Below are 24,476 nucleotides of genomic sequence, written 5' to 3' on the forward strand. Positions count from 1 at the left end.
ACCAACACCTCGGCCGTAGCAGATCATTGTTCTAATTCAGTAGGCTCACATGCCATTGACTTTTCCAAGACGGAGGTTCTTTGTAAGCCATCTGGCTTCCATGAGAGATTCGTTCATGAGGCTATCCACATATACAAGCACAGAGACAATTTCAACCGAGAAGATGGATTCTATCTTAGCAATCATTGGAAAGATTTGATAAATCATTTCAGTTCTTGATTGATTGTTCACGCTTACAGTGGCTTTCAGACAGCATACATAAAAACAAATTTCGTCTCCCCCCTCCTCTTTTCAAAAAATAGATGGACTAGTCCTGGGCAAACTGCCAATCGTTGCGCGTGACGCAAACGTTATTTTTTTTATATATAAATAAATAAATATGCCGTTTTCAAAATAAATTTATGCAAACCGACACACCTGATGATGACCGTTTGAGTTATGGTCGAAACGTCGTGAGAATTTTTTTATTGTTTTATATATATTGTTATTTTGTTGTTTCTCTTCAACGTGACTTTACCGAAAAAACTAAGAATATATATTAAAATGTGTTTGCATTTCTACGTGGAAGAGTGAGTGAAGAGAACGTTCTTCCATTCCCTCATAGCTGAAGATGATGTAATAACCTGGCCGTGAATTCCCAACACCTTAACGTACTGATGGACAAGTCATTACAAAGGACTTTGAATTTCTAGGAGGCCCTCAATGTATTTCACTGCATGAATACAAGCAAACAATTAAACTGATCTTTTTATAGTATTTACATTATTACGGATTCAAGCCTGTTATGAGGTTGGTTGTTGGTAAATGCTTCAGCTAAAAGGTATGTTTTGCAAACAGTAAATGCTGTGTGCATTAGGAATGTCCTAAGATAACTTTTATTTGCAAATGAAAGCCTATTTTATGATAATTTAAAGAATAACACCTAACTCACTACAGTACTTAATAATAAAAAACACAAGGATTAGTAGGTGCTCGTCTGCATTGGTGGTCAGTCGCGGAAATTCCACATTCCTGTGGCGAAAAGAAGTCTCTCCACAGGATGAACACTGTTGAACTCCCAACACCATCGAGGGGTGATGGGCTAAGTCAACCCCAAATCTGAGCTAAACTCACATCCCTCGAATAGAATCGAGCACTTTGCCACAGCACTACCGGGCAAGATGGCCTCCACAAAGCATACACAAAATAGAAATATTCACAGCACCTTATCTATCTGCTCCTGGAAGGCCTCCTCCATTCTGTCAGTCATTGGGGTTATTTAACCCTTCTTAACCTCGCTGGGTCACGCAGATTGGTGGAGAGAGGGCCTCGGACTGGTTCAGATATGTTGCATTAATATGTGCAGGAGATTAAGCGAGCCACTGGCTTGCAATGCTGGGAGTGGCCACCTAAGGGGCCGTCCATAAATGACGTCACGCACCTGGGGGGGGGGGGGGGAGTCAGACATTCGTGACGATGTGTGACGAGGGGGCGGGGGGTTGAGAAATGTGACGTCACATCAAAATGTGCAACTTTAAATATAGACAACACGTTCTACTTAATTAGACTTTTTAATAAATGTATTCTCCTACAACACCAGAGTGCAGCGCCACGTTAAATACGCATTATAATGACAATAGTTTAAAGCGATTTGAAGCATATTTTATTGGGGGGGGGGGGGGGGCAGAGATTTGTGACGTCATATTTGAGGGGGGTCTGACTTTTTGTGACGCCGTGTGACGAAGGGGGAGGGGGGTCAAAAATCGTCCCAAATCGCGTGACGTCATTTATGGACGGCCCCTAATGAGTAAATAAAAATGGCAATTATGTACAACCATTATATTATCAATGACTGCCAGGAAAATATAGCCCTGATACAGCTTTGAGTGTACCTACAGGTACTGGCTTACAGGAGGGCCCTTACAACAAAACTGAACTGTAATTAGCCTCTTTGTATGGAAGGTATGTTGATCCCAACCAGTGAGATTAACAATCAAATAAAACTATTTCCAGCTGAATTCACAACTTGTTTTTTTGTGAAGCGCTAACTTGTCATCTTGAAGTGCATTTTAAAGTATATATGTGCAGAAGATGGTCATATGATTGACCTAAACGAGGTAAAGGTATTCAATACCATTGTATTAATTAACAAAACACATGGTAAGTCATAAAGAAGATTTAACAAATGTAAAGAAATTCAATCAACGTCATGGTTATCCCATCTCGTTTGGATAAGGGCATCATTCATGAAATGGCATGTATACTGTAGCAAGCACAGCTGAATAACTGATTTAACTTCATGATATTCTCAGAACATTTTATTTCGAAAGGCAGACTCTTCCAAAGTTCTGGAGCTCTAGTGTCGTTTTGAAAGACGTACTCCCATTTCATTACCAAAACAAGTCTTAGTAAAACATGTAATAACAGAACACAGCAGTTATGGTCTGTTTGTGTGTGTGCAGTCGACAAATAGTAGCCAAACTATGAATATTGCAGTGTTTTCATACCGCACTGATGCTCAAAGGAGGATGGAGTTGTAAGTTCATATTAAATTGACCTCGACATTAAAGCCTGCAAGACCATCCCTTTTTTTACCACTCAGAATATTATTGCACCTAACGTCCTCGTTGCTACACCAATTTTCACCATGCATGACTTGATGAAAATAGAGTGGCCCACATGCTTATTTAATTCCCCAGGTGTGTAGTGAGAAAAAATGTAAACGTCCTTTGGATTCATATTCTTAGTTTTTTCGGTAAAGTCACGTTGAAGAGAAACAACAAAATAATATATATATAAAAAATAAAAAAATTCTCACGACGTTTCGACCATAACTCAAACGGTTGAAACGTCGTGAGAATATTTTATTTTTTATATATATATTTTATTATTTTGTTGTTTCTCTTCAACGTGACTTTACCGAAAAAACTAAGAATATGAATTGCTGCAGTCACGAAAGCTTTAAATCAAAAGTCCTTTGGATTGTCAAAGATAATGGGTCTTGTCTTCATCTCTTGGATGCGCCGACTCAGCTTGGCCTCCTTCGCCCCACTCATTCATGAGCCCTGGTTGATATTCGTTACAGGTTAAGAAGTGATTGGTCGAAGAGCTGCGTGTACGATACATTTAGTTTAGACTTAAAAGAAACATGTCATGGAATGTGGTAGGAAAAGGTGCAGCCACTGAATTTTTGGTCTACTCCACGCTGAGCAGACGTCTTAGAAGATGTGGGAGCACCCACACTTTACCCCACCACATGCGACCTTTCAAATTAATTAGTGGTGTACCCATTTATACTGCTGTTTGGTGGATAGAAGTGGTGGACGGGAGGGGGGGGGGAGGTTAAGAAACTTTCACCTGTGCTTCAAGTGACGCGTCGGGGGAGCAAACTGGCAACATCTGGATTCCAAGTCCGGCATACGAACCATCATCACGCCATGGCAGCATTCGAATGGAATGTGGTACTCTCCTAGTCTTTTTTGGCGAGGGAATAATTGTAATAATTCCACAGAAAACCGATGTGGCTTTTAGCAGTGACTACCTCCTGCTACACTTAACGAAATGTATGCTTGGGAATTAGAATTTAAAATACGGTTATTTTGCAATATATGCGAGTGATTTTACTGTAAATGAGGATACACACATTTACCCTTTTATCTAATAAAAACAGATGTTTGTGTTAAGGCGTGACAAAATGGCATCATTTGTGCGTCTTCTTGATTTCGGGAAGGTGATATGCTCACGTCATTTATAGGGCAAGACCTTAATAGCAACGTAACTTCAAAATAACTCCTTATTTACATAATATAATCTTTTCGATAGTTCTCGTGACCCCAGCCTCAGACAGATAGACAGAGCTAATGCAATCATTCAAACTTAGTTGGGATACATAAACAAATGTGAAGCTAAAATGTTGAGCAACGTGGCTCAGTGCTGGAAAGTCACCAAACGAACAAGTCACTAGATAGACCTACGCTATGAAACATAGTAAGCTCAAACTAGATCCTAAATAATTGCTTCTAATTGCTCCTAAATCTACACTAAGTTCTCGTCCCGTAAAGTCGCTAGATTTTCACTAGTCGCTTTGATAAAAAAAAAAATTTGCGAGGAAAACTCAAAATGAGTTGCCAACTACAAATCACTAAGTTAGCTACACCAACGCGGGCCTCTGTGCTGCTGTGACCACTTAACCACGATGGCCACTGTGAGGGCAAGGAGAGGAACACAGGGCACAGGAGTGGTGATGGAAATGCCCCAGAAGACGGAGCCTCAAGTTCCAATCAGCTGAGAAGACGTGTGAAGGCGTTTTTTTTAATGCATTTAGCATTAACACATGCTCATTATACATTTACCACATACATTCAAACAACCGGATGATCTGTCAAAACAAGTGCTAGTTGAGCATCCACATTTTCATGGACTACATGATCAGTGTGAGATAGCAGAATGTCAACATTCGTTGAAAAAGGTCGGTGTTTGAGCCATTAGTGATGTCTGTGCTATACAGGTTAGACAGCTGGGATAGAATGCCAACGTCTGCCCCCTGAATGTATGTAGAAGACGCTACAAAAACACGTATGCAAGTATCGCAGATGTCAGCAGCACGTGGAATTTGAAATAGGTGAGACACGGGTGCAGAACAGAATCGGGCATGTTACATCAGAAGGGATTGGTGTGGCAACCACGGGTTGACCACCAGACCCAGTCACATGGTGGCATTTCGTAAGAGTTTACTTTGGAAGTTAGATGTTGATTTTGCAACAGCAGGATCTAGCAGAAGAGATGGTAATGTACGGTATAAAAGACAAGCGCTGTGATGTCCTTTTGACCGTGTGACCTGCAACGTTACTCTGCAACACTGTAGGTACTCCACTGAAATTATATTTACAAATTACATGAGCAACAGGGTGGCACAGGCCCTGGGTCAATGCACAAGCATGTGTGGGGTTTGTTGGTTCGCCCCCTGTTTGCATGTCCCTCTTCCCGTGGTCGCATGGATTTTTCTCCAGGGTCTCCGTTTTTTCCCTCCACATTTAGAAACATGCGTTTAGAGTATTGGGCTGCTTTAAATGTCCACATGATAAGCCATTTCGTTGAGCTATCATTTGTGGCCAGGTCACTTCTGAAAAAGATCTGTATAGCTCAGTGGGCCTTACCTGGTAAATAAAAAAATAGTTTATAGATACATGGTCTAGTACGTATAGCAACATTGCCCCCTACTCCAAAATAACTTGGCAGGACCCTTCTGCAAATTAGTATTGGGACTCATTGGAGCTTTCCTGGGTAAACAAGCATAATAATAATATGAAGAAAAAACCAAAACTTTCCATTTAACGAACACGGCTTCCTATTTCAGCGATAACTTTTACAGTGTAATATGCTATTGTGGAATTTATTGCAGAAAGTTAAAGTATGCATAGCAGACAATCAACATGGGTTAATCAACCCAATAATTGTTGTAGAACGTGTGGCATTGAAGACAATCGGACAGATCTGGCATTACTGAGTTTGGCACTATGCCACGCATGCCAGGGGTGTCCTATTGTTTCAGGTAAAATGTAAAATTCACACATATACGAAACCATTACAGGTTGGTCATAAACCACTGTAGGGCAAGTTTAACGTCATGCAACAAATACAAAATTAGCTTTTTTAACGGAATGCTAGAAAGCATCTAAAGGTCATCTACATCGTTACACAGGTTGACAGAATTTACGCTGTAATAAACATCACCAAGATGCAGGCCTTTGTGTCATGGTTTTTTTGCAATTTGTGATAAATCATTACAGGGTTGTCTTTTTAAACCTCTATCGATGTGTGACATCTCTGTTTAAAACAATTTACATATGACCAAACATGAATATTGCGCAAAGGAATTAAAATGTTTGCATTGAACATAAACTACCATAACAATGTTTATTTTCTCTTTAAAACACAAGTTCCATGATCAAATAAGAAAATATATAAACAGCATACCAGGCACACAAAATCTATATATTTATTTTATATCACACTGTAACCATATTTATCGAACATCAGGATGCTATTAAGATTTAACTTTAAAAATTACATTATGGGATGTCATTTATAGTAAGTTACCAGTAATCCACCACATAGTCATTTGCACACGACTCTCCCTTTTGGGGATTCAATTTAAAAGCAAGGATCGCTCAAAAACTGATAATCAAAATACCAAAGCTCAAATAAGTACTCGGATGACATTCACCACTGTTAATAATCCTAAACCAATGAGGGAAATTCAACATTCCTACAGCACAGTCCAGTTTCTTCACACGAGAACCACTACCGCCTTCCCACAAGGTAATACTTATTTTAGCAACCCTGGAAGGATGATCTTCAAATTCCCACCGATAAGGATTTGAACTCACGGTCTTCCAAGAATAAGTTTAAATATTTGTCACCTTGCCAAATATAACAAAATTGAAGTTAGTTCATTTTTCATTGCCGAAACATCCATAGCTATGGCCTCAGCATAATGTACGTGCATATGGTGACAATTGTATTTATTGGACAAATGACAAGTACAGAACCAATTTTTGAAAAAAAAAACATTACATCTGAATCGTGGTGGCCGAGGTGAGGGGATAGACTCCTGACAGTGAAACATTGTAGTAAGGGCCCAACTACCTTTGCTCCTCGGACCTAGAGCAAAACAAAAAGGATAAACCCAGACATCGCTCTTACGTGTTACTTTGTTTCCTGTTTTGTTAGGTTACTATTATTCCCTCCCTCTCCCCTCTTCCCCCCCTTCTTCGTTAATCTGCTGCGCCCCATCGTGGTAAAGCAGTGAGCCCAAGTGCCTCCAGACGGCCCCCCATTTGAGGGTGTCCGTGCTACATGTGAAAAATGGTGCAAAATTGTTCGCTTGGAGTGAACAAACTTTTTTTTGTTATACAGGTTACAGGGTTATGAAATAGCCCAGCAGTGTTTTTTTGCGGAAGCTAACGGCTGGCATCCTGCAGGCCACCCTGGTTAATACGGGGTGTATTGCTAAAAGTGCATGAAACAAACATTTTTATGGCATCTGCTTCACAGTGAACGTTTACAAATCCTGGAAGGTAATTTTAAGAGGAATCCATCGTGTGCTGGCGTCGTGGTGCAGATTTTCCCAATTTCAAAATGTACCCACGAATTAATTGTGATTACACACAGCAACATAGCTCCCTACTAAACTACTGTAGACCAAGTATGTGAAACACAGTATCTTTGTGTTAGCCTCGTGCTATAATGGCACAAATGGCAAATGTAATTAATGATCTGGTGACTTGATTGGTTACTGGCTATGACGGAAAATTGGTTGATTGAAAAAAAAGCTTATTCACGCAAATGCTGTATTCAAATACAGCATTATAGCACTGCCTCTCATAGCGATATTTGTTTTGGAAGAATACTCCTGCCCGAATTATCCCATATATTGAAGTCGGCATGGCTTAACCTATTTGCCTACATATGGTCTTGTGGAACCTTAACCGTGGTTATTGTATTGATCCTGCTCATAGTCGATCTGAAAGCGACGTTAGTATCGATTCATCTAGGGTTAATCACTGCGTCGATTCATTGGCAATCCATGGATCGAATAATCCCATTAGTAAGTATAGCTTCCCGCGGAACGTGTTACGTAAGGTCCGACCGATTGCATTGAGTAAATAATATTGGATTTATGTCATTATAAATTAAGTGATCATTTTTATTTATAAAATGCTTTCATACATTTGTCATGTGTACAGTACCATTATTAAGGCTATTACTGATACCGCAAGGAAGCCCTCATATCGCTCAAAGGTAAAAAAAATCACAGTCGGTAACGCATCTCCATTGGAACCATGTTATAGTGGTCTCCTACAGCGCTGTGTTGTATAGAACACATCCTGAGCCACTATAAAAGGTGTGCCTGTATACACACATTTGAAATGTATCCTTTTATGAATCTTCTGTCAGGGTTTTTATTTTTTTCAACTTAAAAATCATTAAAAAATGTATCTGTTAACTTGTGCCATTTTGACAAAAAAAATTTATATTAGTGTTTTCTTTGTTGCAGGGGTAGCAAGTCACATGAAAAAAAATATCCGTACAATGGAAATGAAAGCCTGAAAATCATTTGCAAAACGCTTCACATATAATCCAGGTTGGGTTTGGTTTCACAAACACACGAGTTGGGAATTGCGATTTATTTAAAAAAGTTGTGTGTACGAGTCACACCTGTGGCACAGAGAACCGTAAAAAAAGCACAGCGGTGCTTTAGCACGTCTCCACTATCTGAAATATCCTCCTCCTTATCAGTTTTTTTTCTTTTACAAGGATTATGGACTTTCCTACGACACCTTAAAGATGATGGCATTTGGATGAAAACAAATGTCTCAAATGGGTGGAACAGCAACATGTTGATGGATGATACTTACTGCTAAGCACTTTAGAAATGGCAGTGGAACTTTTTAAAAAGTGGCACAAACCTAAAACCGTATCCAGTATTTCCCCCCCCCCCCACCCATCTTTATATGCAAAATCATCAACTTATTTGAGCAATTCTTATATTCATTATAAAATTTATATAATTCACATCCTGTATGTGCAAGTGCTATGAAATATAAAAAGTGCAACATTTCAATAGCAAACCCGATATTATGCATAAATTACACTGTACTAACAATATATAAATGCAGAGTGAGCATGAGTTACAAGATCCGTTTATAAACTGGGGCCAGTTCAAACACAATATACAACACTGCATGGCAAGGTAAGGGTTGTAGTGATATTATGTCATGAGCTATTCTGATACAAGTCACGATGGTCCAACTGATTTTTCCCGTTATCACAAGAATCAGTAGTTATGTAGTGCTTTCTATTGCATCACACCTACGACCAAATCACCCGGAATGTGCCCGATCCCACGATACCTAGGAAGTCAAGCAGGATTGAGCTTGGATAGTGCTTGGATGGGCCAACACCATGCAATACAGGTGTTACAGGCTGTGGGCGCTACATGGACAGCAAAGGCGATTACAGCAAAACATTGTTGTTTTTGTATGTTCCAATCACCAACCAGCACTCCCCAGAACGAAGTGTAGTCAAATAGCCCGTCGTGACCCACACGGGGGTCCGAAGGCCCTCATCCAGATGTGGATTGACAAGAGATTTACATGCACACAGGTACATGTGTAATACAATGTGCTTCAAAGATACCATGATACTTGGTGTGGAAATGTGTAATCACGTTAGCAATGTAACAGCAAAAAAACATGTTGTGGATGCACTCTTAAAGCATTTATTCACATTAACCAGCGACTATGCTGTATTAACAAACGTGGCATTGCTGCAGTAAATTCTCTCTAGACGTTGCATATACCAGAACAAACTCTGTAACAAACACATTTTAGAGCTGCAACAGATAAAGGACTAGTTATTGACCAAGAAAAACCAGAGTGCCATAAATAGAATAGGTATTTATTTATATATGTATAGTTGTACACGTATGCTTGTATAATATACGCCAATATATAAATACATGCATCTAGAGAATACGTTATACATGGACATATGTATAGACTAAATGCATAAGAAAAGCCTCATAACATGGCTCGAGAGCAGGTGATTGGCAAACACTGTTTTAAGATTTCCAGTTTCAGGTAATGCATGTAGAAATGTTAATGACCGGTGGTTTTACCTGATCCGACTTAACCAAAATATGACTAAGTTCATATAGATTTACAGGAGAATCAGTCTGGTAACCTCCTGGCATGGGATAATTAAATATTACATTTCATTTTGCTGTTTCACCTGATACTGTAAAATCTGAGAAACAAATGTGTGGAACCTCCAACCAGAGCCATAAGTGCTTCACAAGTACATAGGCTTATTTTATGAATTCAGCTCATACATAGGCATGTTTGTTGGATTTACTTTCACCTAAATAATTTTGGCAATCCAGATAGGTGATGCTGTGGTTGAGAGCGCTCACCTTACAATCGAAAGACTGCAAATTAAAATTCCAACCGGTGGTTGACTCAGTTCATCATCCCTCTGTGGTCAATAAAATGAGTCCCCTTTGTGGGAAGTCAACATAATTCTTGCAATGGGAGAATGGTCCCCCGACCATTGGAATGTCATTTCCACTCGTGGTTCAGAGCAATGCCCCATTGTTGGTAAAGCAGTGAAATGCTTGAATTTTTTTAGTTCCTGATGTCAAAAACAGACGTTGATTGGTTGCAGCACTAAAATATGTATACAACCTGTGAACCCTGAATAAAATGAGTTGACAGGACTCCAATATGTAATACACAACACACATGAACACCAGACGACAAATGTGTGCCTAGATGAAAGTTCACATTTAAATTATGCTATGTTTTGGTTTGTTTTTACTAAAATACACTTATCCCTCTTAACACGGTTTATTTGGCTGAAGAACAATTATGAATTCACTGGGGAAAAACACAATAACTTACAATCTTCCTTTCACACACACACACACATCCTGTATGATATCACAAAGCTTCAATGGCAACTGCAAGTTCCAAAGCAGACCTGCCACTCTGACACAAGCATGGTAGAATATAAACACTCAGTGATGGTCCCATTAAAGTATTTACTTCTTCTATAGCTACACACCAACTGGAGTGTCGGGTTGTGGAAGTGCTTGCTCTGAAATCACATGAGACCCATTTAAGTCTCCGTTGGCATCCTTAAAATCGTGTGGAGATGGAGAGTCTTCAGATTCTTCTTCTGCACGCTCTGCCGAGCACTGGACACTGTCCATTTCTGATGGAGCGGTAGCCGAAATTGAATTTTGACCTGAAAATGAAAGATACATAATAAGCGGATTTTAATTAATTGTTATTACATTTGACTTTTTACAACAAAACCTTGTGAAGATTGTCACAAAATTGCTTTATTTTTAAAGCAGTTTTTGTTGTTACAATAGTGAAAATAAAACATTATGCAAAACGCTCGCTTACAATGCAAACAGATGTTTTGTTCTACATGATATGTCTACATAAGCCGGAGCCATTTTAAAATATTGTACATTTGTAAATTATTTAGAAGTTTGTGTAAAAAACAATGTTGCTGTTCGTATATGTTGATGTAAAGAAGCAAATCTTTCCGAATCCACACACCTTAGCGATTCTATTACAATTCATCCAGAATCTGACATCCCACATCGTTCAACATCCAAGTAGGAATGTGACATTCAGCAGGAATGTGACATTACTGCTTCCCAATTCAGTTTCAGCCACCGTGTTTAACCTCCTCTACGGTTAATTATCAAGCTCTTCGGTATTATATTCATGTCCCTGCCTGTCACACTCGTCTACTAAAAGCATGAGAACATGATGCATGGGCATCATATCCAACATACACTACATTTCAATATATCAATGCTATGTAACAATTTTTAACCATCTCAGTTGATGCAGATGGTTAAAAAAGCTAGCACATCATAATGCCTTCATGAATGTATTCTCTCATCCACTGGCAGAATATATTCTGCAATCTAATTTAAAAATAAATTCCTAGATCTGCTCAATCCTCTATCCACAAAATCAAAGGGTGTAATTATCCATGACCATCAAAGTGAATCTATCCATCTTGTTGAAGGTGTCTTACAAATCATATTCTACGGTACAAATTCTCTACCATGTGTACCTTACCCACTTGACAAACGGTTCACAATACTCCATATCCTTGGGTCTAGTTGAAACTAGGTTCAATAACACAATATTTGTATCCTCCAATTTACCTGAGTGGACAGCACTGACCTGATTAATATCCAAACGTTTACAGCCTGACGAATTCGTTTGTTGCCAAAACAGCAGATGGACATAGATTTACCGCCCTCCAAATATTCTACATTCGGCGACTGTGGAGTAAAGTCAGAGATATTATTATCTCTATTGATGCAAAGCCAAGAGCATTGTATATGCAATGTCACATGACATGCATGCAAGGCATGATGGGAGTTGTGCTTTACTGCTGTTTGTGAGCACTCCTTTGTGTGTTTAATGTTTCCTGTCTGCACACATTTTCCTGTTTTAATGGATTTTCATCAAAGTGTTGGATTTGAATAATTGTTGCTTTTAAGCAAATGTTCACGGGAGTCACTAAAGTGTAGGTGTAAATCCTCTCCATACGTTGGGGCTACCAGAAGCAGTGAACAGTGATGACTGTTCTCTTCTGATGAGTCCTAATACATGTGGTGGTTACATGACATGGATGCAAAAGAATGATAGGAGCCATCCCTTCCCGTTATTTGTGAGCGTAACATTGTATTTTGTTAAAACTATTATCAGTCAGCCATTCGTATGGATTCCACATTCCTATGGCAAGTCACCGTTTATTAATACGAAATTCGCTGTTAACGTATCCTGAATCTTAAAGGGACAAACTGCTCGATCAAACCCCGACCGGGATTACGACAACGCTCACAACCTTCCGAATGCAAGTTGCACACTCTAACCGCATCATCATCTGTCAATCCAATAAATGCAACATGTTCGCATCACCATTTACCCTCTGGCGCAGTGGTGGCTGCGCGGAGATGCTGCTCAGCATCTGTCTGTGATGGGGATCGCTGCCTCTGGAGCCGCCTCAGGGATCGAATCGATGCCATCTCTTCCAGGTCCCTCACAACTGTCGTGCCTCCATGCTGCTGATGTTGTTGCTTGCTGTCCATCCTCCATGTTTGAGTCGCGTGCCTTAAACAAGAATGCAAGCCAAGCAGTAAAAAATACTAATTTAGGAAGATACTCCTGCCATATGAATACTGAGTTGCATCACTGAAACAAGGCCACCAGCTGACATGATCACCTATGCTGGAATTTACAGAGCTGCTTATAATTTTCTTAAATGTTTTTGGCAAATACAGGTTAAGTCTTCCGGTCCTGAGAGTGATGCATTATGACCAAAGTTCACTTTACAGTGCCTATGTTAAATAATGCATAACTTCATGCAACAGCGTTATAAGGAAATATAAAAATCAATTACTGCTGCAGAAAATTATTTCAAATTGCATTTACATTTTTCACAAATAGGCATTGATACTTTTATTAATGCCTAGAATTGCTGGATGGATAAATGTCAGAATGGGAATCACATAGCTGTTTGTCATTGACAATCATTGACATGAGTGGTCAAATGTTAAGATATTGATCACTGTAGGAAAAGCTGCAAGCTAGGCCTCAGACCCACAGTGAGGAAGCACATTCAACGTCTCAACTCAAGCACAAGCCATCTCAAGTAAGACAGTTTATTAATCATGTAAAGACATTGCTTGTTATTATCATAGCAAGCCTGAGTACACATCCAATATAACAAAACAATAATGCCATGTGTAGCTTTCTCAGATTCATAAATTATTAACAATCATTCATATAACAACCAAAATCAAACAACATCTACTAACCTTTCAAGGGACCCAAAGTTTGGCTGGCTCGTACGTTTGATCTGGGGAATACAATTTTAAACAAATTAATGCATCATTTAATAACGTTAGCATGGTTATACTAATGACAATCCTTTAATTTCTGTAGAAATAATTTTAGAATCTAATGTGCCACATGAAAAGTAAGCGATTCATTAATTTGAGATCAATTATAATAAAAGAAAATCAAAATATATACACGTAAAAATGAATAATGCATGCAATTTGTTATAACCTCTATATGTTACATTGGAAAATAAAACATAAGTTAAATGGAAACTCAAGTGTATACGGTATTTCACAAGGTTTGAGAGGGCTGCATTAGTTAACAAAACATTGCATTCATTTAGAGAAAATTATTCTAACAGCCATTTTAGACACTAACATTATTGTGTGGTTACAGTCTACAAGGCCTGCTTTTAAGCAGACATGAAATACCATAACTGGGCCAATTAATTTTAAATACGGGTTTGCATGCACTGCCTCTAAGTTATTTCATAACATTCAAATGAATGATGTTTTCAGTTGTGAAGATATACACCACACACACAGAGGCATATTTTTTGGGAAATATGATCCAGTGGTCTCAAGGCAGATTTTTTTTATCACAAAAAGCAAAACCCTCAGCACACAGTTATCCAAAGAACTTTGAAATAAATAATTAAACGAGAGCCCTTGCCTTCATTCCCAATTTCTGAAAAACATACAGGCCTTTGTCAATTCACTGCTGGCACAATACTTCCTCATGCTGTGTAGGTCATGAGGGTTGTTTGACCATACGTCATCACAGAGGTCAGTGTGGGTTAGTGATGAGGCCAACTTATTAATAATCGAGTTGTGTTCCAACTTAAGAGGCTTTTTAATGTATGACACTATTTTACAGGTGAGTTGAAGGAAGAACAAATACCAACGACCAAGGAATGTACAAAACAATCGATCTGCTCCCAAAAATATTTCAACAATCTGGCATAGCATCAGTGTGATCGGGTAGTTATGACTGCTTTGAAACATTGTAATCAAAAAACAGCAACCAATATCTTGACTTAAACTTTCGTGACTGCAGGAATACATATTCTATGGGTCTTTCGGTAAAGCCACGTAGATAGAAAAATAATAAAAATATCACGACGTTTCGATCGCAACACAAGCAATCGTCTTCAATTGCTGTTTGCTCTTAAATGTTTGTAACCTTAAAACTGAGCAAAAAATGAGCAACAGACAGTCTCGTCCCTTCACCTGATGAAGGCCGCTTGTGTTGTGGCCGAAACGTCGTGAGAATTTTATTGTGTTATTTTATTTTATTAATTTATTATTTTATTCTCATTCTACGTGACTTTACCGAAAGAACCAAAGAAGATGAATCCTTGCAGTCACGAAAGCTTTAAATCGAAAATCAACAAATGGCTTCTGTTTCAGGTTAAAAACGTCAAAATGCCAGTGTAATGACTGTTAGCCGAGCGGTGGCAGGGTGAGCTGATTACTCTAACCGTAGTGCCACCGGGTCAGATATAACATGGAAATGCAGCACTACATTCGTTTCCTAAAAAATGCATTGATCTGTTTATTTGTACATAAACCCAGGAGGTGTTTCATGCTGACCCTTAGAAATTAGGTTCCTTGTCCTGGCGGATGGACCTACCCGATTGATATGGAAGGGAGCGGAGGCAGGAGAGACAGGGGACACAGGCGATGGTGGTGGAGAGAAGTGGAAGAGCTCTGGCTTGAAGCTGGAATTGGCGATGATCATGCACTCCTCCAGGGTCTTTAGGAAGGTGCCGCATGTGGCATCCAGCAGTGATGATGCCTCATTCATTTTCTAAAAACACAAACAGGCAATGTATGAGTGCTGCGGAGTAGAACGAGGAAAACTCATGTTACTTTTGCAAAGTGAGCAATGCACAGCTTAGAATGTGTTTTTGGATTAACTTTATCATTGAAAAAAACCCAATGTTAAAAAACACAAACACCTCCAATATAATTCAATATAGTTATATGGGGGTGGAAGGGAAGGATACAGCATTGTAGATATAACGAGAACGGTAATATAGATCTCCAGAGATGGTATAATGAGTGTTGCACTTCGGAGAACGCGGTAAACGGCTGCTATTGAAGCAGAGGGACTTTGTCTATGTTTATAGAGAAGCATGTGCATGAGAGTAATCACACTTGTTAATAACAATGAGAACGTATACAAGCCCAATTATATGAAACCGTAGAAAAGATGATCCGATTAACATTTACAGGTGTGCAGTCTTACTTCCATGTCAGGCCGTGTCCGACTCTCTCCTGGCTGGAGGGACTCCCGCACTGTGTTTATCTGCTGTTTTATCAGGTCACTGTAGAGTCGCAACTCTGACATTTTGGTTTTGAGGAAGTCGCTTGTCTCGCTAATCTCTGCACAAACAAAAATGAAAATTAACCCTCCAAATGAAACATTACCAGCAAAGTTTTACAGAGTTCCCCCCACATGCTGAAAATACTAGCTCTATATGTAGAGTATTTTTGTGATTTTAATTCAAAACCATCATCAGCCATTTGCTATCCACAAACCTGTCGAATTGTTGAAGGCTTCCCCACACTGTCACCATTTCTCACGGTCATGTGGCGCTGCAATCCAGCTCATTCCTGCACACTAACTGGTCGCAACGCCCCATATCTCCGCCATTCCATCACTAGTCTCATCAATTGGTGATCATTAATTTTAGCGATATATTATGCCCATAAAATCAATATGATGTCAATATGAAGTGAATAATTTACATTTGTTCCCTGGTCCATGCTTTATTATTACTGCTTCTCAGTTTAATTTTAAGAATACATCTATCCATACTTCTTTGCACACTTTCCAGTTTTTGCTTAATTTTCTTTGTCACTGTGGATGCTTACAATCCCTATGTCACACTGGGAAATAAGCACTGACTGATAATTCATTCATCACGCACATAGACATACTGCTTTTCATTAACAAATTTGGCTTTCCAAAACCTAAGGATGTTCATTTTCATCATTTTAAGACAGATAAACTATTAATAATTTTGCAGCTTGTATATATTCTGTTGTGTTTTTCAAATGTTGTCCTTAATTATTTGATTATGCTTGGCAAACTTGTATACAGTGAAACCTTGGATTGCGAGTAACTTGGTCTGAGAGTGTTTTTCAAGATGAGCAATTTTTTTTAAATAAATAATAACTTGATAAACGAGCGATGTCTTGTAATACGAGCAGTACATACAGTATACGCTTTGTCTGCCAAGCGTCACGTGATCACAACTGAGCCAATGGTTCTTCTCTCTCGCTGCGGGATTGTGGGTAATCATCTCCCATGCTCGGTCTCAGTCAGCGTGCCTCACTCGTATAGTCAACATCTGTGCGAGCGTATACTGTTTACTACAGTATAGTGTTGTGACCACGTGTGTGTGTGTGTGCATAAAGCATTTTTTTATTTTGTGTCCAAGTGTAGTGACTGTACTGCAAGTGAAAGTCGTCCTACACAATAAGCCTCCTCCCTACTCTCCTCTCTCTCGTCTCCCTCACAACAGCCACGAATAAATGTAATTCATAAATTTGATTACTTTATACTAAATTTAAATAATAAAAATATAAAAAGGTATTTTGCATTAATCATTTTTATATGAATACAGTATTTTTGGGTTGTGGAACGAATCATCTGAGTTTCCATTATTTCTTATGGGGAAATTCGATTTGATATACGAGTGCTTTGGATTACGAGCACGTTTCCGGAACGAATTATGCTCGCAATCCAAGGTTTCACTGTATTACCTTTTTACTTTATATTTATTTTTAGCTCAATTTTTCAGGCTTCTATGCAACATTCATTGATTGCATGATATCAGCAAATTTGAGATGGCTATACTCTCTCCATGAATGTTTATGCATGTAGAATTTGTCAATTCTAGTTTTCTAAAAATATCTTCCAATGTTTGTTCAAAGTAACCGTGGTGAGTGTACCTCCTCGCTCGACTCTTCTTTTGAATTGTAATTTCTACTATCCTTATGCAATCTCAGCATAGCCGTTCTAGGTTCATGAAAAGTGCAAATACTTTCTACATATATTTTATTAAGGCCTTGTTTTTTTTTTATTCGGACAGAATTTGGTTGCATTGACTGAAATGCCACATCAGTCTACAAAAGCTAAGAAGAATGGTATTTTAATGGTATTTAACATTCATTTGTCTTCTTTGGGTCTTTCGGTTTGTTTTCTTCCTGATGACGATCGCTTGTGTTGTGATCGAAACGTCGTAGCTTTTTGTTAATTTTATTTTTATGAATTTGAACCTATCTACATGACTTTACCAAAAGACCAAAAGAATATGAATTCCTGCAGTCACGAATGCTTTAAATCAATAATTAATTTGTCTTTAAGAGGACCTGATTGGTCAGAGGCTAAAAGAACAGCAATTAATTATTGTGGTAACAAAATGTGAAAGGCTCTATGGCTATATATGTCATGCATGAATTTAAACACTTTAAACAGCCCCATTGAAAGATTATAAACGTATATCATGTGCTCTTCTACTTTTGATGGTAGTTAATATAATTAATAATTACATAAGCTTGAAATAATGTTGCTACGCACCTCCGAATAGCATGGTTGGCTATGTATGGTACAAAATCAGAAAATTGCATGTAAAAATCGCAGTCAAGGGTTAGCTCAGTCCACCATCTCTTTGGGGTCAATGCTGAACAGTAATCTCGAGGAATAAAACATCCATTATCTTGTGGAGAAACCAATATATGCCGAAAGAATGTCTAGTTTCCACAACTGCCTGACGAAAGGCAATGGAGATGACATCAGCCAAATGCTTATTTGAGAATGGGGACACAATTTGATTCAAATAATTGGTTCGTTTTAGCCATGTTTTCACATCTCATAGGCTCGGTCACATTCATTGTATTGGCTTAATGGTACCGTTTGCATATTACTTTAAATAATGTGTCTTTATGCAGTACTTGATGTATCATAAGCATAACAAGTGATTTTATTAAATGAGTCGATCAGTGTGTACATCCCAACCTTTCTCTTTCTTTGAGCGGCTGTCGTGCAGGCAGGCCTTGGAGCTGCCCAGGGCCACAAGCCAGGATTGCCGTTCAGCGGCGTTCATGGCGCGCAGATAAAAGTGCTGCTCCCCAGGGATGACGAGATCCAAACGCGTGCCATCTGATGAATGCACTGCCCGCAGACACAAGACACGATGCCACCGGTTCTACAATGCTCACTGCATTTGTGCTCTATATCCCATTCATGCCAATGTATTGAACACTATTCAGCATCCCAGAGCGTTGTGGGATGCTGTTGGCATGAATGACGCCATATAATAAAATTATAGTTTTATCATTGTTATATGATTTGGATCTGTAAAGTGTATAATATGGCCATATCCCCAGATGCTTAACAAAGATGGTAACATGTGCTTCATGCGGATATGGGTGATGGGAGGCTGTGATGAAGGAAATTCAGAGGAAGAAAAGTGCGAGTTAGACATATGCAGAGTACAGGAAACTCCTAAACGTGAACTTGAACATGGGGGAGATAGCAGAGACTATTTAAAACCAGGTTTATTGCTCTATGTTGGATTCTTAACAGTTCGGTTTCTCTCAAGGAATTATTTTTACTATTTGAATATGCAAGACATTCATATTAACACATATTGCAAGTTACAAACAAAAGTGAGCCTGATTATGTTTACGAATTGATCAATATCTTTTTTCAAAATCAGATTCTTTACCAATATTATCTTATTCCACTCCTTTCCCTTCAAAATTAATAAGACACGAAGTTAATTCTAAAATAATTAACTTCATAGGGTTTGTGCTTTTCAAAATTGTACATTACGCTTCACCCCATCCACCACGCCAACTATATGATGTTGATAATAACAGAACATGCCTAAGTGTGCTGTCCTAATTATGTTCCCATTACTGTGTTTCTTAGACTTCGGTGATGATAAAATGCATCACCTCGCCTTGAACTTGTGAAAAGCATGTGTCCATAAGATATTAGCAGTGTGTGAATCGTAACGGAGCACTCACCTTGTATCTCGCACACTGCCATTTTAATGCTGCCCTTGCAGCCCTTACTGACATCATCCTGGGAGTCGTAATACGAGAGAATACCGCCATCCAGAACAAACCACCGTGGCTGCCAACCTGTCAATAAAGCAATAACCATCAACAATACAAAAAAATCTCACATCACTGCACCAACTTGAGTAATCCAAGTAAATCATTACTGTAACCAGCCCCTCAACACCCATTATCTACTATCTGTCATCAGTCATAGAACTCCTGATGGAAAATGCACCATTTACAGGGTATTAGAGGCTCGGTAGGATTCTTCCTTACAGGCTAATCCTAAATCTAACCTGCACATACACCCGCACAATACTATTGCTGCAGAGATAAATATTGATTTTGTAGTGATAAACATATTTGCTGCCAAAAAAATACAATGGATAATAACCCTATGGAAGACATCCCAAATAGTCTACAGCTCGTCATTATTTGTGATCACAGATTTGAGAACTAAATTAGACAATGAGAATAGGTTTTCCCCTTTTTTCTGGCAAAAAACAGGTGTTGAGATGTTAAAACACCAAACTGAAGCCTTTCACAAGGAATCATGTCTGCATTAACCAAAATACTTGTGGTCAGAATGCAAACCAAAAACACTCTTATAATATATGCATTGTCTTTGAAACTAAATTAGACAATGTAGTTTATGAAACAATACATATAAAAAGATTGACATTATACAATAGTAAATTGAACTCACATAAAAGCATTATAAACAAAGACCCACACAAACAACATATTCTCATCACTGATTGACAACTCATCTATCTTTAGGAAATGTGTTATTTAGTTGGTCTCTTAAATTTCATGTGAACCTATAGGACGCATTTTACCTAGTTGTTTAAACTTGTCAAGAGTTACATTTTGGCGCAATGGGACCAAAAATATGGACGATAAAAAGATAATTTCACATTGGCCTGATATGCCAGTGGAGGAGGCTGGTGATAAACATTTCTATAATCCACGAGCCGTGGAGGGCAAGAAACGCGCCACTCAGGTTTAGGCTGATGGACCGGTTGGACGTTTTTTGCAATCAGCACTTTGCCAAAGATGGGTTTCCCTGAGCAAAGTGATACAACCTGTAGTCTGTCAAAATTCCAAGACAAGAATCGAAATATACTGTACCAGCTTTACTGGCAGATCACTGGGCCAGCCAATAGGTGGCATATCCATATTGCCATCATCACCATCATCTGTCATGGTCAGTCCACTGCTGGATGAAGCAATTCAAAAGTTGTCGCTATCTCAGAATCCGTGTCATGAGAATGACGATGCAGACACTGACACCTTGGTTGGACAATAGGTAAATGTGAATGCTGTGGATACTGTGAAATGTCTATGACACGATGCAACGTGTGACAATAATCACATGTTACTTGTAAATACAGTATATTATAGTTACTTGCACGTAAAGTAAACAAGACTACTGTTAGGTATTACTGACAAAAATGGATTGTATATGAAATGATACCAATAACCTTAAACTGCCCTTGGCATTGTTGAAAAATATGTTTCAAACATGAACACCACATGTTAAGAATCCTAACGTGCTTCGGAAACACTGCCCTTGTACTAACCTACCGATACAAAACATTGTATACCAAACGCAACTGCCATCATTTGCTTGAAGCAAAATTATTGTATACACAGCCTTTCCACTATATTGTCGGTAAACTACCATAAGCTGGCATTAAAATATTCAGAACTTGGGATTGCATCGTTTTGTGATCACCTACAACACACACGAAACGGCCCTGTCAAGCCAGACTGGACAGGGGTTACCTTAAGCCTCGACAAACCAAGCAGCCTATGGGCGAAATATAAACAGTGTCGTATAACTTTTCCTTAGTCTCACAATGCATGCTGCTGACAGGGAGCTTGCAGGCACCAACCATCACGTTCAATGCCAGGCTATTTTCACGTGTCAAAGTTCAACCCTCATATTCCTGTCCTGGCACACCCATTGTGTACGTAAAAGCCACCAGGACGCTCTGCTCACTTTAAACAATCCCCGATATAATAACGTAACTGGGACCGCCACTGCAGCATTACATTGAGAATGATTGCCAACGGCCGAACATGTCATTATAAAAGGTAAGGATTTCAATACGTTCATGCTTGGAGAGGGCTATTGCAACGCCACGCGCTGTAACCAACAAGCCACGCCGTCTTACTTAATATTAAAATAACGAATCTAACGTTGCGATTTATTCGCACCGAGCCGCGTTACGCTGCCTCCAAAGTGCTTTGACCATCTCGACCTTGAAGCTCTGTGGAATGTGGTCGTGTTCACTCGTGTTTTCATTCACGCATCTTCTCGCTCGTGATGGATCTGAAGAGGGCATGAATTGAATAGTGGCAACCCCTCGCGTGGTGTGCACACCGAAATGTCGCATTTCTCGAGGTCGCCATGGTACCACAAGGACCTCACGTCCTCGTTATCGATCGTCTATACGGACTTCACATCACAGCCGTCGAACCGCTCTTGGGGTGAGGTGAGGTGAACCCAGGACGTTGGTGACAGGGCTAGGAGCGAGGGAGTCGGGCTGAGGGGGTTATGTAGTGGGGGTGGAGCCTGATTCCCACCACCACCCAGCTCAAAAGAATTCTCTCATCAAAACGTTATACCACAGGGCTCCATTGCATTTCGGACCCAACACCACCTGACCAGTGAATTAACACATGTACACCTGGCCCTCAAGAGAAACGGATACTCTGACCGTACCATCCGCCAAGCTGTTTCTCCCTCCATACAGAAACAACCACTTGATACTGTGGTCAAAACCATCACACTACCATATATAGCAAGCGTTACTAAAAAGATCTCCAAAATTCTAAACAAACACAAGATCCTGGTCCGGTGCAATACAATATGCAAAATCCGTGACCTGATCCCATCCGTGAAGGATGTCTCTGACCGAATTCGCGAGCACAAATCAGACTTGAAACACGGCTGAACGAATTCTTCTGCCGTGGCTGACCACTGTTACAACGCTGTGGGTGATCACGATATAGTGTTCTCCGATACCAAGGTCCTTTGCAAACCCACAAGTTATCATCAGAGATTTGTCCACGAGACAATTCAGATTTACAAACACAGACACAATTTCAACCGAGAAGATGGTTTCAAATTAAGCAATCATTGGAAAGATGTTCTAAATCATACCAAACATTAAACTAATTTTCAATGGTACAGCAGCTTATTTCCCTTCAAAACAACGTTTGTAAACTCCACTCCCCCCCGTGTTTGGTGCTCTATCAGCACTTTATGCTAATTCCTTTGTCAAAGCGTTTGATTTCCTCCCACACAGCTTAAAGGACGCGACCTGGGCTTGACTTTCTTTATTCCTACGCTGTCCTCGTGACAGCACGGCCCCCCTTCACCTGATGAAGGCCACTTGTGTTGTGGCCGAAACGTCGTGATTTTTTTATTTTTTTATTTTTTACCTACGTGACTTTACCGCATAGAACCAAAGAGTATGGATCCTTGCAGTCACGAAAGCTTCAAATCTAGAACAGAAAGGGGATGAATGTTTGAGGATGAGGGGAGAGCGGGGTGACGTTTCAGAATGAAGAGGTGAGTGGCGAGTGGCGGCGAGGATGGAATGATGGTGACGGGTGAGCGGTGGGGAGTGAGGAAAGGGGTGAGGAGGAGTGAGTCGGGTGAAGGGGGTGTGTGGTGAGCGGTGACTATCACGACCCGAGTTGAGCGGTGCTGATGCTGGATGAGGAAGCCAGAGGCGCTGAGAATGGGATGAGGCGAAACAAACAAGAAAATCAGCGTCCACTTTCCCCGGGCCACAACCGCATAAACGGCGTAACCGTTCCGACAGCGAGCGGGGCCAGACGATTCGCTCGTGTCGGGGGGCGCCGCTTAGCGTTCACGGAGCGCCGCCAGCTCGTCACCCAACAACCCCCGCCGCAGCCGCCGCTCGGCTCCGCTCGGCGCCGCTCACCGCTCAGGTAGTTTGTCCATTTGTAGAGAGAGCCCTCCATCACCAGGCCGCGTCTCGCCGGCGTGACGTCACCGACGCCCCGCCCCCCCTTCCCTCCTGCGCGGTCACGTGCGCGCCACTGGAACGCGGACGTCATCGCGCGTGCGCTTGCGCGCGAGAAAGAGAACTACAGGTGGCGTGTGACGTAATCGCGGGCGTGATGGAAAAAAAACGTACTCGTACCTACGTGACTTTACCGAATAGAACCAAAGAGTATGGATCCTTGCAGTCACGAAAGCTTCAAATCTAGAAAAAAAAAACTTGACTCTCGTGACGTCATCGCACGCGTAAGAAAAATCCGTGTATCTCGTGACGTCGTACGCGTGAGAAAAATGCGGTATCTCGTGACGTCATCGCGCGCGTGAGAAAACTTGCCTCGCGTGAGAAACCCATTTGGTGTGACGTCGTCGGGTTCGCTTGAGAACCCGGTGGCGTCATCGGGCGGGCGTGAAAAAACCCGGCGGCGTGACGTCATCGCGCGCGTGAGAAAAACCGGTGCCGCGTGACGTCATCGCGCGCGTGAGGAAATAAACGTCTCGTGACGTCGACGGACGCGCGCGTGAGAGAAACCGGCGGCGTGACGTCATCGGGCGCGTGTGAAAAACTCGCGACGTGACGTCAAATCGCTTCTGAAAAATATATGTACAGTATAACTCGGTGGGCTTTATCTGGTAAAATAAAAAAGTTTAGTTGATTTCTTTTTAGTGATTTTTGCTTACTCTTCCCATATGTTGCACTCGTATCGTTGTTGTGTTTTGTCTGTTGTGTAACTTTCTGATCCGCACCTACTGGATGTTTGTTAAAAAGAGCTTCTTAGCTCATCGGATTTCGCCAGGATAAATACGGATGCGCATAATTGCGGACGCGCGTGAGAAACCAGTGACGTGACTTCACATTCATCAAAGACCCTTGCGGGTCGTGCGGGTTTATTTGACCAAACTTCAAAATCAGAATCTGTATTTATACTGGAGAAA

The 24,476-nt window shown here is 40.3% G+C and overlaps 1 protein-coding gene across 1 annotated transcript; it reads right to left on the bottom strand.

Moving 5' to 3' along the window:
- Positions 1-4,274: 4,274 nt before the first annotated feature.
- Positions 4,275-23,570, bottom strand: LOC116938792 (pleckstrin homology domain-containing family A member 3-like). Its single transcript, XM_032946420.2, has 8 exons — positions 23,464-23,570; positions 19,466-19,582; positions 18,450-18,605; positions 15,672-15,808; positions 15,054-15,230; positions 13,397-13,437; positions 12,505-12,689; positions 4,275-10,788 (listed from the first exon to the last, which is right to left on the bottom strand). Exons 1-8 carry the CDS (start codon positions 23,501-23,503, stop codon positions 10,598-10,600), a joined length of 1,044 nt encoding a protein of 347 aa, XP_032802311.1. The 5' UTR covers positions 23,504-23,570; the 3' UTR covers positions 4,275-10,597.
- Positions 23,571-24,476: the final 906 nt, after the last annotated feature.

The sequence above is a fragment of the Petromyzon marinus genome, chromosome 4 (assembly GCF_048934315.1).
Source record: "Petromyzon marinus isolate PM22_M1 ecotype Great Lakes invasive population chromosome 4, UKy_Petmar_22M1.pri1.0, whole genome shotgun sequence".
NCBI lineage: Eukaryota > Metazoa > Chordata > Hyperoartia > Petromyzontiformes > Petromyzontidae > Petromyzon > Petromyzon marinus.

What these genes read in the sequence shown, in the direction of transcription:
- LOC116938792 (XM_032946420.2), bottom strand. Translation starts at nt 23,503, where the DNA reads ATGGAGGGCTCTCTCTACAAATGGACAAACTACCTGAGCG. An exon ending in ATGGACAAACTACCTGAGCG is followed by an intron (nt 19,583 to 23,463) that starts GTGAGCGGCGCC and finishes CTTTATTGACAG; the next exon opens with GTTGGCAGCCACGGTGGTTT. An exon ending in GGACACGGCCTGACATGGAA is followed by an intron (nt 15,231 to 15,671) that starts GTAAGACTGCAC and finishes TTGTGTTTTTAG; the next exon opens with AAAATGAATGAGGCATCATC.